The 16291-nt window shown below is 41.8% G+C and overlaps 1 protein-coding gene across 1 annotated transcript in view; it reads right to left on the bottom strand.

Moving 5' to 3' along the window:
* Window positions 1–345: 345 nt before the first annotated feature.
* LOC139236472 (pantothenate kinase 3-like) overlaps window positions 346–16291 on the bottom strand; it is a 31195-nt gene continuing 15249 nt past the window's right edge. The window contains exons 3-7 of the mRNA XM_070866828.1: window positions 15077–15330; window positions 5511–5687; window positions 4305–4428; window positions 2554–2679; window positions 346–565 (exon numbers count right to left, since the gene is read on the bottom strand). Of these exons, the coding sequence (XP_070722929.1) occupies window positions 515–565; window positions 2554–2679; window positions 4305–4428; window positions 5511–5687; window positions 15077–15330 (732 nt within the window). The 3' untranslated portion in view covers window positions 346–514. The remainder of the gene's footprint in view (window positions 566–2553; window positions 2680–4304; window positions 4429–5510; window positions 5688–15076; window positions 15331–16291) is intronic.

Consider the following 16291-nt stretch of genomic DNA (forward strand, 5'->3'; position numbering starts at 1 on the left):
ACCACACACAGGCTCAACAGTGAAATGTCAAACTCAAAAGCAATACCATAAAATTTTAACTCACTAGTTAACTGGATTTAGGACTAAAATGAGATTTCTCCTGCATTAAACTTGAATTTTAAATTATTCCAATACTACTTCATGTAGACATCTGCATTTCCAATATTACACACACACAGAAAAGCTTTTTAGGAAATAAAAGCAGAAGTGCAGATGTTTACAGACTATTTCATAAAAAGGTGCTTCATTTAAATATGGGTTAAAAACAACCCCTTCCTCTCTCTCTCTCTCTCTCTCTCTCTCTCTCTCTCTTCTCCTTCTTCCTTCCCCCCCCCCCCACCACCACCACCACCACCACCCCACCCCACACTAAACTAAGTTCAGAGGAATCTTATTACATTACAACTTGCATTCAAATACTTTTCTTGTGGTTTCTCTTCCACAGCAGCCCTGTTGTAGGAAGCACACAAGGGGTTGTAGTGAACACCAGGAGTGAAGAGATTTTTTGGAAGATTCAAACAGAGTTTGCCAGTTCTAGCAAGGCACCCACTGCTCCAAAATAACCCTGCAACAACAAAAAGATGTGGATGTCACAAAATATAATTTTAAAATTAAATAAGGACAAAACATTTTTTACTCCACACCGAAGTAGAGATATTGTGTAAGTCATGGAACAATCACACATGTACAAGATAGGAGTTGCTGTGAAGAAAAAGGGCCAATATAGAAATTAGCAGCACTTGTGTATAGTAGACCAGGATGCTTTGTGCTATTCAGAATTTTCTAACAGAAACCACATGGAATTTGACAATGCTTAAGGAGTTAATTAGTAACCATGGGATCACATGAACTTTAAAAAAAAGTATGGTCAATGCAGTGTCTGATAAAGAAATGGCTATAAACTTCAGATTACAGTCATGGCTGTGGATCCATAAAATGTATACACCATCCAAACAAACCAAGCTCCATGAAAGAAAAGCATGTCATTGAAATCATATGAAAATGCCCCCGCCCCCCACTCAGGGGGGGGAAAAAAGCTTTTAAATGCAGCATTTTAACAGTTAAAAGGGACCATATATTGCAAATTCAGTCCCAACAGACATGAAAATGAGACAAGTGGTCAGTCTAGAGAACATAAGTTTTCAAAAGAAATTGTGCAGCCTGAAGTTTGATTTTAAAATCACTACACCTAGTTTGCGCAATTAGTTACATACAAACAGTAATCTAAATAAATTTGAGAGGTCATAAGTTTGGACAGTGTCAAGAGCTGAATCCACAATTACTTCAGTTTCTGGCTGGAAGCCCCAAGCAAAGACCAGCCTTGGGCTGCTCCAGTGCAACATCAGTGACCAATTACAAAGCAGCAGGACGTGACCTCCTAACTACAAAAGGTCTTGTCAAGTTTAAACAAGGCCAGGTTTGAACAAGGCCAGGAATTTAGAAGCAAAAATTGTGCCAATTTTTTTTTTTTTTTTAAATAAAGGGAGTTACAACTAGAACCAAAATTAAAAAAGGAAATTACTACACATCTCAGCAATGTATGATTATTAATGTCCTCAGGAAAGATCAAGCAGTTCAAGTGATGAAACTGCAAAGATAGTAGATATAAAACAGACTTTCTGCATGCTCCATTTCGCACTTGGATTTAAATTTAAGTTTCTCATTTGGATTTTAAGATATAAATTTTGCAAATAAGATGTCAACAGCCCTTCTCAGTGATGTGACTTGTATAGAATATGATTTTTCTTCCGCATTTAGAAATCACACATGGGGCCACCTAGAGAAAGAAGGTTGCATTTATTTAATACTTTGCTTTTTCAGATGTTTCGGAGTGCTTCACAGTCAATTAGTCGCAGCAAGGTACAAGCAGCAAATGTGAGGAATGACCAGCTAATCAATTTGTTTTTTTTTATAAAAAGGGTGATATTGGTTGAGGACAGGACACTAGGAGAACTCCCTTCTCTTCAAATAGAACCATGGAATTTTTCATCTGAAAAATAGCATCTCCAACAATGTAGTGCTCCCTCAGTACTGCACCAAAGAGCTACCCTAGAGTATGTGTTCAAATCCTGGACTGGGGCTTCAAACCACTACCAAGTGCTACCAACTGAACCATGCTACAGAAAGACAACTATCCTCCCCACTAGGTTTTTTGGTGAAGGAGCCAGGCAAGTGGAAAGAGAGCATCAGGAACAAAATTTACATTTTGCTGCGAGTGTTCTGATGTTTAGTTTAGTTATTCTTTGACTTTACCATTTATCTTGGTTTAGAATTAGTCTCTTCACTCAAAACCAGACGATAACCTTCATGCAAGAAATTCAATAGGCCAGTTGCTCGCAGACATTGGGCTATGGTACTCTATGGCAAAAAAAAATAGGCCTATCTTGATAACCTGCCCAACATTAAGGAAATTGCTACATAGGGAATTGTGTTCATCTTACTGTGTAGCATGTTAGCATAACAATGCACTGGATTATGACCAGTCATTAACAAACAAAAATAGTCTTTGAAAATATTCCAAGTAACTAGGGCTTTTAAAAAAAAAGCACTCACCTCATGTTCCATAAAGAGCCCCTTCAGTTGTCCCTTTGACCAGTAGTCCAAAGCATAGGCCAGTAGTTTCATGGATAAAGTATTGATCCTTAGAAAGTTACCAACAAACACCACTCTGCTGATGCACTAAACAAGAATAATTAATGATTACAACCCTTAACAGCAAAATAAACTCAATGTGATTGCAAAATATTTAACACGTACTGTCTCGATCTTCAAAATAAAGTGCATAATCTAACTTCTTCAAAAAAGGTCAGATCGAAGGACACAAGAGTAGCACTATAAAAGTGAACCATCTTCTTGAACAGCTCACAAATTAAAAAAGTACAAATTACACAATTTAAAAAAATATAAGTTTTTAAACCATTTTCAGAAGAAATTTTCATGTTTTACAATTGTTGTGAGCCAACACTGAAAGACAAGAGGAGAGTTGGCACCCAAGGATATTAGAAGGATTACAAAAAGTTCCCAAAAGCATGTTGAGGTGGAGAGGGAGCTGCAAAATGGAGCAGAGGTTTAACCACTGATTAAGGAATTCCATACCACAAGGCCAGAATCTGAGGCTGAAGAGCCAAGATTACGTCATAAGTTTGGACGAGGTTGCAAGAGATAGGGTGGGGGCCAGCCCATGGAGGATTTTGTACAAAGAAAAAATCAAAAAGTCTACAATCACAAACACCCAATACAACTCTGCAAAATAAAAGTGCTCAGATAATAGGTGAATAGATTATAAAGGATATGTGCAGTTACTCGAATGGAAAACTTAACCAACCTCATAAAATGGTAATGCCCAAGCAGTTTAGAATGAGTTAATAAGTGTAAATATAATGCATGACTGCTTTCTGGTTGCCTTAGGGAGGCCACAAGAGGCAATTCTTGTTTCCATCGGCCAATGGTAAATGATCAACACAATATACTGGGAATGGAAGTAGTAAACATGCATGGGCATCAGCAATTAGGTTATCAAATTTGACATGATCTACCACGATCCAATAATACTTAGTTATACAACTTTAAAATTGAACTACCAAGCAATGAACAAAGATTAAATAATTTAACTGGGGGCGGGCAGGGAATGATGAGGGTTGTACTCAAGAAAACCTCAGATAAAAAAGGACAAATGGAATACCTTTGAGAACTACTGAGCATGAAGGACAATTGCATAGTAAGCACATATTACAGAAAGGAAACCGTAAATAAATTAAGATAACAAATGAATTAAGGAAAGCAAATTGCAGGGAGAAATGAGGAAATCGCTGATAGGAGAGAAAAAAATACTTGTATACAAAAAATGCTAAAGGCAGAGAAACATTTGCACCTGCAGTACAAGTCTCCGTGCTTTCATAGCCCTGTACAATGCTGCTTGATCTGGATGCTACAAGGCAGCACTGTAAAGAAGCTGAAAACACAAAGCATCATTTCCTCCCATGTGGCAGGCTCCCATTAGATGCAAGCACTCTTCATAAGAAAAGCTGCAGAATGATTTGAACCACCAGCCTTCTCCATGCTGATTTAAGCATTTACATTTTCTCTATCAATACCATAACAACCATATTTAAATATTTCCTTTAGTTATGTTATAAGCATTTCCCCTTAAATGTATGGTTTCAATTATGGCAAACAAACATCTTTGATTGTTAGCCAGGTATACGCAACAAATGCACACAAATTAAAAGCTCAGAACAGAAGATATCGTCAGCCAATTCACCTTCAGATTACATAAAAAAAGGACTTCAAAACTAAGTTCCAACCTCATTCAATGCACACATCCTGGCTATAGAGCCTATATTGTTTGTGATGGTGACCAAAGTTGCTCTAGCCAAATCTTCTTTGTTCACCGCTTCCCGTTTTTCTTTGCTCATCATATTCCCAAAACTGAAGGAGGAAATAAAAGTTGTACATCCAGTCCAAATCACCGTTTATCTTTTTGCAAAACAAAGTTTGTATTTATTCTCTCATGCACTGCCATTTCCCCACAGTCCCTCAAGTAACCAACCAATTCTCACGCCACTGTTATAAGCTACTAAGAATTGCCGTGTAGTCTGGTATCACCTCCTGGATAAGTGTTTTTAAAATTTACAAAAAAACAGAATAAGTGGAGCTAGTGTTAGCATACCATCCCTTTAAGGAACTAATCAGAAATCTCATTCAAAGACCACAATGACGGCTGCTATGTCGTTCCGTAGGTGCCATTACTTTTTTCTTGGACCAGCACAATTAGTGTGCTCCCACCAGAAAAGCCCAAAGGGTGACTAGTATGAAATTATAAAGTACATTACATGGTGTTGAGTCAGCTGATCTCAGGCTGTTGGAGCACTATAATGGTCCTCTGCATCAACAGATGAGGAAGGGAAACCTAGTGACCCTTGCTGGGCAATGCACATGTAGAGACAGGATTAGGCTAAACTGTGATCCCTGCCTTGGTCAAATAGCTTTCCACCACATACTGCCCTGGCTCACACAGGAAGAATGCCTACTTGTGCAAGGTACTGCAGCAATGCATATGGTCACAACAGTACCTAGCCCAGGATAAGTCAGCGCTGAGGGAGAATAAAAGAGAATTCACTCAATTAAGCAGCATCTGGTTAAAGTTCACATTTAAGACCTAGAGTTGCTTGTACACGATTTCTCAACAAAACTTGCGGATTTTTTTTCCAATTCCAAAGGCAAGAGAAATATTTTAGGGATAGGAAAACCGATGTACAAAAGCATCCCACATGACAAAAAAACTTGAATCCATCTGTACAATTACTGTGCACAATCTTGTTTTATTGTTCATTTTTTGCAGAGCCTAACCATTCTGCTGAAAAGCTCTATATAATTCTATTAGAACCCAAGGATTGTAAGCAGGCAATTTACATAAAAAGTTAGAAAAAATGTAAAGGATACATATGCCAACAATCAGAAGCCAGGATTTCCTTTTTTAAAACAAGTGCACCACACAAAAATGATCTTACCTGGATGCCACAGCCCAGCCTGGAAGTCCAAACCTATCATAGTCTCCTCCATAGATATCTCTTACTAATTTATCCACCTTTGTACTCTCCCCACGTGACGCCATCTCAAGTGCTTCTTCAAAGGTTGAGCAACCAGTCAGCAGACAGCACAGACCAAGAAAGGTCCCACCTCCAAGACTGAAAAGGACATTTTCAAGTCAGGTTAGCAGACAGGATCCTTACTTCCCATTTTCACATATTTTCCCAAACTACATAGACAAATAAGTCTCAATAAAAATGTTTTTTTTTAAAAAAAAACAATGTACATCCACTGTAGCACTTGCACCACCTAGTGGCATATTTTCAGTTGAAAGGAGGGTGCAGTCCTCTAATCTCTCATTCTTCAGATTGCACTGCTGCATTAGCTAAGTACGTATCAGCAATCAGGTTACTAACTGCAACCATCTTTTGCACACATTAGGGAGCAGCAGGGAAAGTTTCAACAAAGGAGTATGAAGAGAATATGCTCAGATGTTGCACTGCTTTCACCTTAGTTTTTTTTTAAAATTTGTGGGCATCACTGGCAAGGCAGTGTCTCAGAAGCAGCTCAAACTTCTGATTCACTGCATTCTGCTGCTGAAGAGGTAGTCTTCAGTGGTGCCACACTCAATGTTGCTGGAGATGTAGCAGGGATCTTTTCTGGATACTCATGAGCATACAAGTTTTTGACAGCTGACAGCCGAAAATAGAAACATTAATACTATTGGTGCAAGCTTGCACATGTAGCTTTTGTTCCAATTCTATCAAATTTTTCAGGCAAAATAACTGAGTCAATGTCCAAAGCACAGACTCAATAGTGCAGAACTGCTATATGAAGCAACATAGAAACATAGAAAATAGGTGCTGGAGTAGGCCATTCGGCCCTTCGAGTCTGCACCACCATTCAATAAGATCATGGCTGATCATGCAACTTCAGTACTCCATTCCAGCTTTCTCTCCATACCCCTTGATCCCTTTAGTGGTAAAGGCCACATCTAACTCCCTTTTGAATATGTCTAACGAACTGGCCTCAACAACTTTCTGTGGTAGAGAATTCCACAGGTTCACAATTCTGAGTAAAGAAGTTTCTCCTCATCAGTCCTAAATGGCTTACCCCTTATCCTGTGACTCCTGGTTCTGGACTTCCCCAACATCGGGGCCATTCTTCCTGCATCTAACCTGTCCAATCCCATCAGAATTTTATGTTTCTATGAGATCCCCCCTCATTCTTCCACATTCCAATGACTTTAAGCCTAGACGATTCAGTCTATCATCATATGTCAGTCCTGCCATCCCAGGAATCAATCTGGTGAACCTTCGCTGCACTCCCTCAATAGCAAGAATGTCCTTCCTCAGATTAGGAGACCAAAACTGTACACAATATTCCAGGTGAGGCCTCACCAAGGCCCTGTGCAACTGCAGTAAGACCTCCCTGCTCCTATACTGAATTCCTCTTGCTATGAAGGCCAACATGCCATTTGCCTTCTTCACCACCTGCTGTATCTGCATGCCAACTTTCAGTGACTGATGTACCATGACAGGTCTCATTACCCCTCCCCTTTTCCTATTCTGCCGCCATTCAGATAATATTCTGCCCTCGTGTTTCTGCTCCCAAAGTGGATAACCTCACATTTATCCACATTATATTGCATCTGCCCACTCACCTAACCTGTCCAAGTCACCCTGCAGCCTCTTAGCATCCTCCTCACAGCTCACACTGCCATCCAGCTTAGTGTCATCTGCAAATTTGGAGATATTACATTCAATTCCTTTGTCTAAATCATTAATGTATATTGTAAATAGCTGGGGTCCCAGCACTGAACCTTGCGATACCCCACCTTGTCACTACCTGCCATTCTGAAAAGGACCAGTTTATTCCTACTCTTTGCTTCCTGTCTGCCAACCAGTTCTCTATCCACATCAATACATCACCCCCAATACCATGTGCTTTAATCTCTTGTGTGGGAGCTTGTCAAAAGCCTTTTGAAAGTCCAAATACACATTCGCTGGTTCTCCCTTGTCCACTCTGCTAGTTACATCCTCAAAGAATTCTAGAAGATTTGTCAAGCATGATTTCCCTTTCGTAAATCCATGCCGACTTGGACCGATCCTGTCACTGCTTTCCAAATGCGCTATTACATCTTTAGTAATTGATGCCGACATTTTCTCCACTACCAATGTCTGGCTAACCGGTCTATAATTTCCTGTTTTCTCGCTTCCCTCCTTTTTGAAAAAGAGTGGGGTTACATTAGCTACCCTCCAATTCATAGGAACTGATCCAGAGTCTATAGAATGTTGGAAAATGACCACCAATGCATCCACTATTTCGAGGGCCACTTCCTTAAGTACTCTGGGATGCAGACCATCAAGCCTTGGGGTTTTATCGTCCATCAATTTCCCTAACACAACTTCCTGACTAATAAAGGATTTCCTTCAGTTCCTCCTCCTCCTTAGACCCTCGGTCCCCTAGTATTTCCGGAAGGTTATTTGTGTCTTCCTTAGTGAAGACAGAACCAAAGTATTTGTTCAACTGGTCTGCTGCTATTTCTTTGTTCCCCATTATAAATTCACCTGATTCTGACTGCAAGGGACCTACGTTTGTCTTCACCAATCGTTTTCTCTTCACATATCTATTAAAACCTTTTGCAGTCAGTTTTTATGTTCCCAGCAAGCTTCCTCTCGTACTCTATTTTCCCCTCCTAATTAAACTCTATCCTCATCTGCTGAATTCTAAATTTTTCCCAGTCCTCAGGTTTACTGCTTTTTCTGGCCAATTTATATGCCTCTTCCTTGGATTTAACACTATCCTTGATTTCCCTTGTTAGCCACGGCTGAGCCACCTTCCCCATTTTATTTTTACGCCAGACAAGAATGTACAATTGTTGAAGTTCATGCTTTATAAACCTAAATAAGTCTTTAAGTGATGACTTATGCCAAGCTATTATCCTAGTACTATAATGAAAATTACAAAAACTTGCATGTATATAACATCTTGAATGCAGAGATTGCCCCAAGACACTTCATAAAAGGATAGCCAATAGTGGAAGAGTTTGGAGACATGAATAAGCATGGATAAAACAGGGCTATTGAAGACATAAGATAGAGGAAGAAAGGCAAAGGTGCCTAGGGAAGGGGGCCCAGAGTAGGGCCAAGGTGGCTGAAAATTGTCACTATTGTTGGAGTGGAGGGTGTACAGAGGGTTAGAGGTGGAGGATATGGGCTGGGACACATGTTAGAGAAGATTGAAGAGGTGAACTGGGGCAAGGCCAAGCAAGTGGAGGAGTTTGTAAAGAGGATGAAGGTTTTAAAATGATACATTGAGCGATGGGCAACTGGGTCAAGATGAAGGTGGAAGAGTTTTGAATGAGTTGAAATTTGTGAAGGCTAGAGCTAAGTGAAGCTGGCACTGGACACACAATCCAGAGGGAGGTGAATGGAATCAGTGGCAAAGGTTCTGGTAAGGGCCAAAAACAATGGTTTGAATATTTTCCACACAATATTTAACTGAACCAAATTATGGCTCATCCAAGACTGGATGTCAGATAAGCAATCTGACAACACAGTGGCAGTGGAGGCATCAAGTAGGTCTTCATAATACAGATGAAAGCTGACCTGATATCAGCAGATGGTGTTGCCAAGGGGCAGCACTTAGATGAGAAAACAGAGGGGGCCAAGAATGGATCATTGGGGAACTCTGGAAGCAACAATGTGGGGCAGAAAGAAAAGCAATTGTTGGAGATGCTGTGGCTACAATTGGATAGGTAACAGCGGAGCCAAGCACAGACAGTCCCACCAAGCTAAACAATGGAGAAGAGGCATTGGAGGAGATGGTCATTAAAGGCACTAGAGAAAAGTTAGGAGATAAGGCACTAGTTGGAGAAGACAGATTGGCCCAGTTCAAGAGAAAAGGGGAGGGATGAAGATCAGAGTTACATTGACCAAGCACAGATGGGGGAAATGTAGCTGAGTGAGCAGAAATTGGGTGAAGAGCATATCAAGGGAGCAGGTGGATCTGGTGAGGGCAGAGAGAATCTACACAATAAGTGATGAGGACTAGTGCAAAGGAAGAGGAGACTGAGGCAGCTGCATCAACAGTCTCAATACATCTCAATCCTCCTGCTTGCTATCAGAGGGGAATTTGGAGGGGGCAGGTAGCCAAAAGGTGATGGTTTGATGAGGAATCTGGAAATGTCCTTATTGTTAGGAAGATCCTGCAGCAGTTGGAAAAATTGACCATGGAGCTTGTCAAGCCAAATCTGGCACTGCACGACCGAGCCAAATCACACATTGGGTGCACATGGAGTTCAGAGGTAGGACCTTAAGCAGGGAATGGCATGGATGAGATTGAGTTACTTGGAAATGGGTGATGAACAGATTGAAAGCAAAACCAAGAGACTGTTGAGCAAATTGACAGCAGAGTCATGATGGTTGGAGGGCCAAAAAGGAGAAAAGATTAGACATTGTGGTGGTTAGGACTTTAACTCAATGGGTTGTACAAGTTTTGAGGAGGGTAAGGAGATGTGATGAGGGAGACAACAAACATGGCAAGGTCATGTGTGTCAGGGAGCAGATATGTAGAATGATGTGCAGTGAAGGCAGGAAGGAGATAAGTTGGAAGGGGGGGGGGGGGGGGGGTTGAGAGAAAGGGGAGCTGTTGATTGGTCCAAAAGATAAGGGAGATGATGATTTCAGTGAGGATCATCATACGGCAGGGATGAGAGATGAAGGTGCTCTAATGAGGAAACATTGCCAGGGAAACAAGTGGAATGGCTGAAATGAGAGCTAGCAATGAGCCATGCTACCATGGTGGTTAGGGTCCGAAGGATAAGGGAGACAGTGATTTCAGTGAGGAAATCATAAGCCAGAGGCGAGAGATGAAGGAATTATAGAATGGTTACAGACAGGAGGTGGCCATTCGGCCCATCGAGCTCATGCCAGCTCTCTGCAAGAGCACTTCAGCTGGTCCCACTCCACCATCCATTCCCCATAACCCTGCAATTTTTTCCCTTCAGGTACTTATCCAATTCCCTTTTGAAAGCTGTGGTTGAATCTACCTTCACCACCCTATCAGGCAGTGAATTCCAGATCCTAACCGCTCACTGCATAAAAAAGTTTTTCCTTAGGTCGCCTTTGGTTCTTTTGCTAATCACCTTAAATCTGTGTCCTCTGGTTCTTGACCCTTCTGCCAATAGGAACAGTTTCTCTATCTAAACCCCTTCATGATTTTGAGCACCTGTCAAATCTCCTCAATCTTCTCTGCTCCAAGGAGAACCCAGCTTCTCCAGTCTATCCATGTAACTGAAGTCCCATATCCCTGGAACCATTCTTAGAAATCTTTTCTGCACTCTCCAAAGCCTTCATATCCTTCCTAAAGTGCAGAGCACAGAATTGAACACAATACTCCAGTTGTGGCCAAACCAGTGTTTTATAAAAGGTTCATCATAATTTCCTTGATTTTGTGCTCTATGCCTCCATTATAAAGCCCAGGATCCCATGTTTTTTTTAGCCGCTTTCTCAATGTGCCCTGCCACCTTCAACAATTTGTGCACATATACCCCCAGGTGTCTCGATTCATGCACCCCCTTTATAATTATACCCTGTCTTTATATTGTCTCATTCCTCCTACAAAATTCCTACCAAGGTGCACTAATGAGGAAAAGTTGCCAGGCAAACAAGTGGTGAAGCTGAGAAGAGAGAAAGCAGTAAGCCATGCTAACATGGCGGTTAAGGCAGAAGACGTAATGGAATGTATTATCATCGTGACTCATTTTAAAAAGAAATTTGAGCTTGCAATATAGAAGCATTCAAGTGGGGCCAGGATAAATGAGCTGGAATACATCTTTCCTGGGACAAATCAGCCCCATTACATGCCGAGGTGCAAATTTTACACTTGTACTGACATTCTGCAATTGCCATTAAAAACAGTTCCAACATTAAATAAGTTGTGCACAAGCCATGAAAAACAGTGCCACGAATTATATTGTAACCTTCTAAAGTTTCAAATGTTAGTACTGGTTTTTAGCCAAAATTCAAGTTTCTGCAAGGATAAACACAGTTCAGACTTTTCGACAATGCCTAATTGAGCAGAAGAATTCAATTATATGTCGAAATAAATGCATGTGTTAATCCAGTATATTAACTTTAATTAAGCCAGGAACAAATACAAGTTTCAAATAATAAAAAAGTGTTTAAAGACAGGAATTAGGAAGAACTTCTTGAATGGTGAGCTGTTAGAAATAATCTCGCAGGCAGGCTAGTAAAGGTTAAAAAAACCATTAAGGCTGGGTGTGTGTTCAGATACTGGAAGAAACAGCTGGTGAGCCAAATAGCATTTTCCTATCGTGGGCTTTTGTTGTGTTCTAGTATCCATCGAATTTACAACTTTACATTGGATTCCATCAACTTACTACCATTGAGTAAGCATTAACTAACCTCAAGTATCAAGTCAGGACTTTGGGGAGACGATGCAGCGAACAACTCCAGCTATTAAAATATTACCAATATTTTTTCATTGCTTTCCTCACTCAACCAAATGACTTCTCATCCTCTGATTTCAGCCTCCGTCTCAATTAATCATGCTCTCTCTCTTCTAAGTTCACTTGCCTCCTATCCTGCCTTAATCTCTCCCTCCATGAAAACTCCCCAACCCGTATTCACAGCCACCCCCTCAACCTTGCCATCTCTTGTGGCCTTGCTACGCCCATCGTGTCAATCACAGACAAGGTCATCTTTGACTAATTCCTCGTATCGCTCTCCATCCACAGCCCCCTTCCACCCACCCCCTCAACCATACCTCCTTCTGTGTCCACCCCTGGACAGAACTCTCGACTCTTACAACTGCACTTATGAACTCCAAAATGTCCAGCCTTTGGCCCTCCATTCACCACAACATATCTGCTCAATCACATCCTCACCACCACCTGTGATCCCAAGTCCCTATTAAAATAACTATTCTCTCACCCTGGCCATTCCCACTGGTTCGGCCGTGATCGTCGCTCCCTTAAGTCCAAGGGAATGGATATGGCAGACAACTAGTTTAGCCATTCACTGCTAGATCTGGCTGGACCACAAAGCATCATCGAGTCCTGCTTTTGTCTACCAATCATTCTGGAATATAAAGATAAACCCCGGCTTCTATTCTCCAAGCTGCCTGCCTTTTTAAACCCCTTTTCCAGTCTCCACCCTCACCTCCGACAATAAATTGTAAGCTCATGAACTTTTGTCTCCAAGATTGAGACCATCCGTTCGGCCACCTCTGCCTCTTCCCTTCCATCCCCTCACCCATCGGGCCAAACTTCCTCTAAGGATTTCCCCCCCTGCCCTAGCCTCACATCTTTCTCCAGTTTCTCTCCGATCTCCCCTCATGATCTTTCCGAGCTCATCCTGTCCATCAGACTCACGTCCTGCAACTTGACCCAATTCCTACGAAACAGCTGACCACCCAACTTCCTTTTCTGGCTCCCGTTAGCTGACATGAACAGTTCGCTCTCAGGTACTGTCGCCCTCTCCCTCAAATCTGCCGTCACCTCCCCTCACCAACCCTTGACTCACCAGTCCTTGCAAACCACCCCATTTCCTCTCAAGTCCTTGAACGTGCTGGAATTTCCAAATCCATGCCCATCTTTCCCGCAACTCTTTGTATCCCTTCGCACCTGCCACAGTACTGAAATGGCTCTCAAAGTCACAAATGACATCCTTTGAGATTGTGACAAAGGTAAACTATCTCTCCTCGCCCTTCCTGAGCTGTCTGCAGCCTTTGACATGGTTGACCACTATCCTTCAACGCTTCTCCACCATCGTCCAGCTGGGTGGGACTGCACACACCTGGTTCTATTCTTATCTATCTAATCGTAGCCAGAGAATCACCTGCAACAGCTTCTCTTCCCGCACCATTACCTCTGGTGTTCCCCAAATATCTACCCTTGGCCCCCTCCTATTTCTCATCTATATGTTGCCCCTTGGCGACATCTTCCGGAAACAGCATCAGTTTTCACATGTACGCTGATGACACCCAGTTCTACCTCACTACCACTTCTCGACCCCTTCACGGTCTCTACATTGTCACACTACTAGTCCGACATCCAGTTCTGGATGAGCAGAAATTTTCTCCCAATGGAATATTGGGAAGAACGAAGCCATTATTTTCAGTCCCCACCACAAACTCCATCCCTCTCACCAATTTCTGTTTGAGGCTGAACCACACTGTTCGCAACCTTGGTATCATATTTGACCCTGAAATGAGCTTGCGACCACACACCCACAGCATAAGACTGCCTATTTCCACCACTAACATCGCCCGTCTCCACCCTTGTCTCAGCTCATCCGCTGCTGAAGCCCTCATCCATGCCTGTTACCGCTAGACTTGACTATTCCATCGCACTCTTGGCTGGCCTCCCACATTCCACCCTACGTAAACTAGAGGTGGTCCAAAACTCGGCAGTTCATGTCCTAACTTGCACCGTCCCGCTCACCCATCACCTGTGCTCGTTAATCTACATTGGCTCCCTGTTAAGCAATGCCTCGATTTCAAATCCTTCTATGGCCTCACCCCTCCCTATTTCTAAGCTCCTTCAACCCCACAACCCTCCCACCCGAGATGTCTGCGCTTCTCTAATTCTGCCCTCGAGCATCCCAGATTATAATCGCTCAACATTGGTAGCCGTGCCTTCTGTTGCCTCGGCCCCAAGCTCTAGAATTCCCTACCTAAACCTCTCCACCCCTCTATCCTCCTTCAAGACGTTCCTTAAAACCTACCTCTTTGACCAAGCTTTTAGTCACCTGCCCTAATTTCTCCTCGCATGGCTTGGTGTCAAATTTTGTTTCATCATAGTAGTCCTGTGAAGCACCTTGGGACATTTAACTACATTAAAGGCACTTCACTGGTTTTTGTTGAGATGCACCATAACACAAGCACAAGATGTTGTCAGATCAGCCCAACTAACTTGCCAAACAGTACTAATTATTTTGCTTATTGGCTTTAGTTCTTGATAGCTAACTGGCCCATTTAAAGTCACTGGGTGGTCAGCTATTTTAGCAAAGGCCTGCATAATTATGAACACCTGTTAAGAAAAGTAGCTTTAGGAACTACTGTTGGAGGAGTGATCAAGCAGAGTACAAATTAACTGGTCCCTCTCAAACTAGCCTTACTTGTGATGCTTTTTAAACACAAACATGTACCCAAAGAAAATCTAGTACAGTATAATACTGAATGCTTCCTTTGTACAATATACACTGACCACAATGATCAGTAGAGTAGAAAATAGAACAGAGCAAATAATAAAGCAACTCATTAAGTAGAATAAAACAGCCATATGCTTACAATAGGATGCTGAAGATTACGCACCGATTGTGAAAATAATCAATGCATAGTAACTAGATTTACTGCATGGAAGACAATATACTAAAGAACAGCAAAATTAAGAAACTCATTTCTCTATCCAAGCTGTCCAAAAAGAACAGTCCAATAAGTGCACAGCATGGCAAGTCAGTCTTGTTCGATATAATTCTTTATAGCATTTCAAAAAGCCCCTGCCGTGTTTGTTGCTCACCTGGTACCAGTTACCCGCTTGTAATTATCCTTTGAGTAAACAGCGAGAATACTGACTCCTGATCCAATATTCACTAGTAGCAGTGGATAGGGATTATTCAAAGCGCATGTCATCTTCCGACACCTTTCGGGATCTGTTGGGTGCTCAAAGTAATAGCACTCGGCACATCCATTGAAGCCTATCGAATCAATATACATCATTCCATGGATAAGGCAGTCAAGTTCATCCAGCTTTCGAAGCTGCAGGTTAACAATCTACAAAGTTACACAAAACCAGGTTAAGGATCAAGACAAGTAACACGGTTTTCCTATAAGTATTAAAACAACTTTTTCACCGCCTCCTCCAATTTTTCCAACTTTAGATCGTTAAAAGAATAAGAGTTTCTCAATATTAGCTTTCTTTCCCTCCAAAATGGATGTTCTAACCCAGACATCCAAAAGAACTCTATGGAAATGCCACCATGCAAAATGAGCAACAATGATCAAACATGCTGGCATTAGTAAAAAAGGAGGGAGAAAAAACAGGTAATTATAGACCGGTTAGTCTGACATCAGTAGTGGGGAAAATGTTGGAATCAATTCTTAAAGATGAAATAGCAGCACATTTGGAAAGCAGTGACAGGGTCAGTCCAAGTCAGCATGGATTTATGAAAGGGAAATCATGCTCAACAAATCTTTTAGAATTTTGTGAGGATGTAACTAGTAGAGTGGAAAAGGGAGAACCAGTGGATGTGGTATATTTGGACTTTCAAAAGGCTTTTGACAAGGTCCCACACAAGAGATTAGTGTGCAAAATTAAAGCACATGGTATTGGGGGCAATGTATTGCCGTGGATAACTGGTTGGCAGACAGGAAGCAAAGAGCAGGAATAAATGGGTCCTTTTCAGAATGGCAGGCAGTGACTAGTGTGGTGCCGCAGGGTTCAGTGCTGGGACCCCAGCTATTTACAATATACATTAATGATTTAGATAAAGGAATTGAATGTAAGATCTCCAAGTTTGCAGATGACACTAAACTGGGTGGCGGTGTGAGCTGTGAGGAGGACGCTAAAAGGCTGCAGGGTGTCTTGGACAGGTTAGGTGAGTGGGCAAATACATGGCAGATGCAGTATAATGTGGATAAATGTGAGGTTATCCACTTTGGTGGCAAAAACATGACGGTAGATTAGGAAAAGGGGAGGTGCAACGAGACCTGGGTGTCATGATACATCAGTCAT

The sequence above is a fragment of the Pristiophorus japonicus genome, chromosome 2 (genome assembly GCF_044704955.1).
Source record: "Pristiophorus japonicus isolate sPriJap1 chromosome 2, sPriJap1.hap1, whole genome shotgun sequence".
Lineage (NCBI taxonomy): Eukaryota > Metazoa > Chordata > Chondrichthyes > Pristiophoridae > Pristiophorus > Pristiophorus japonicus.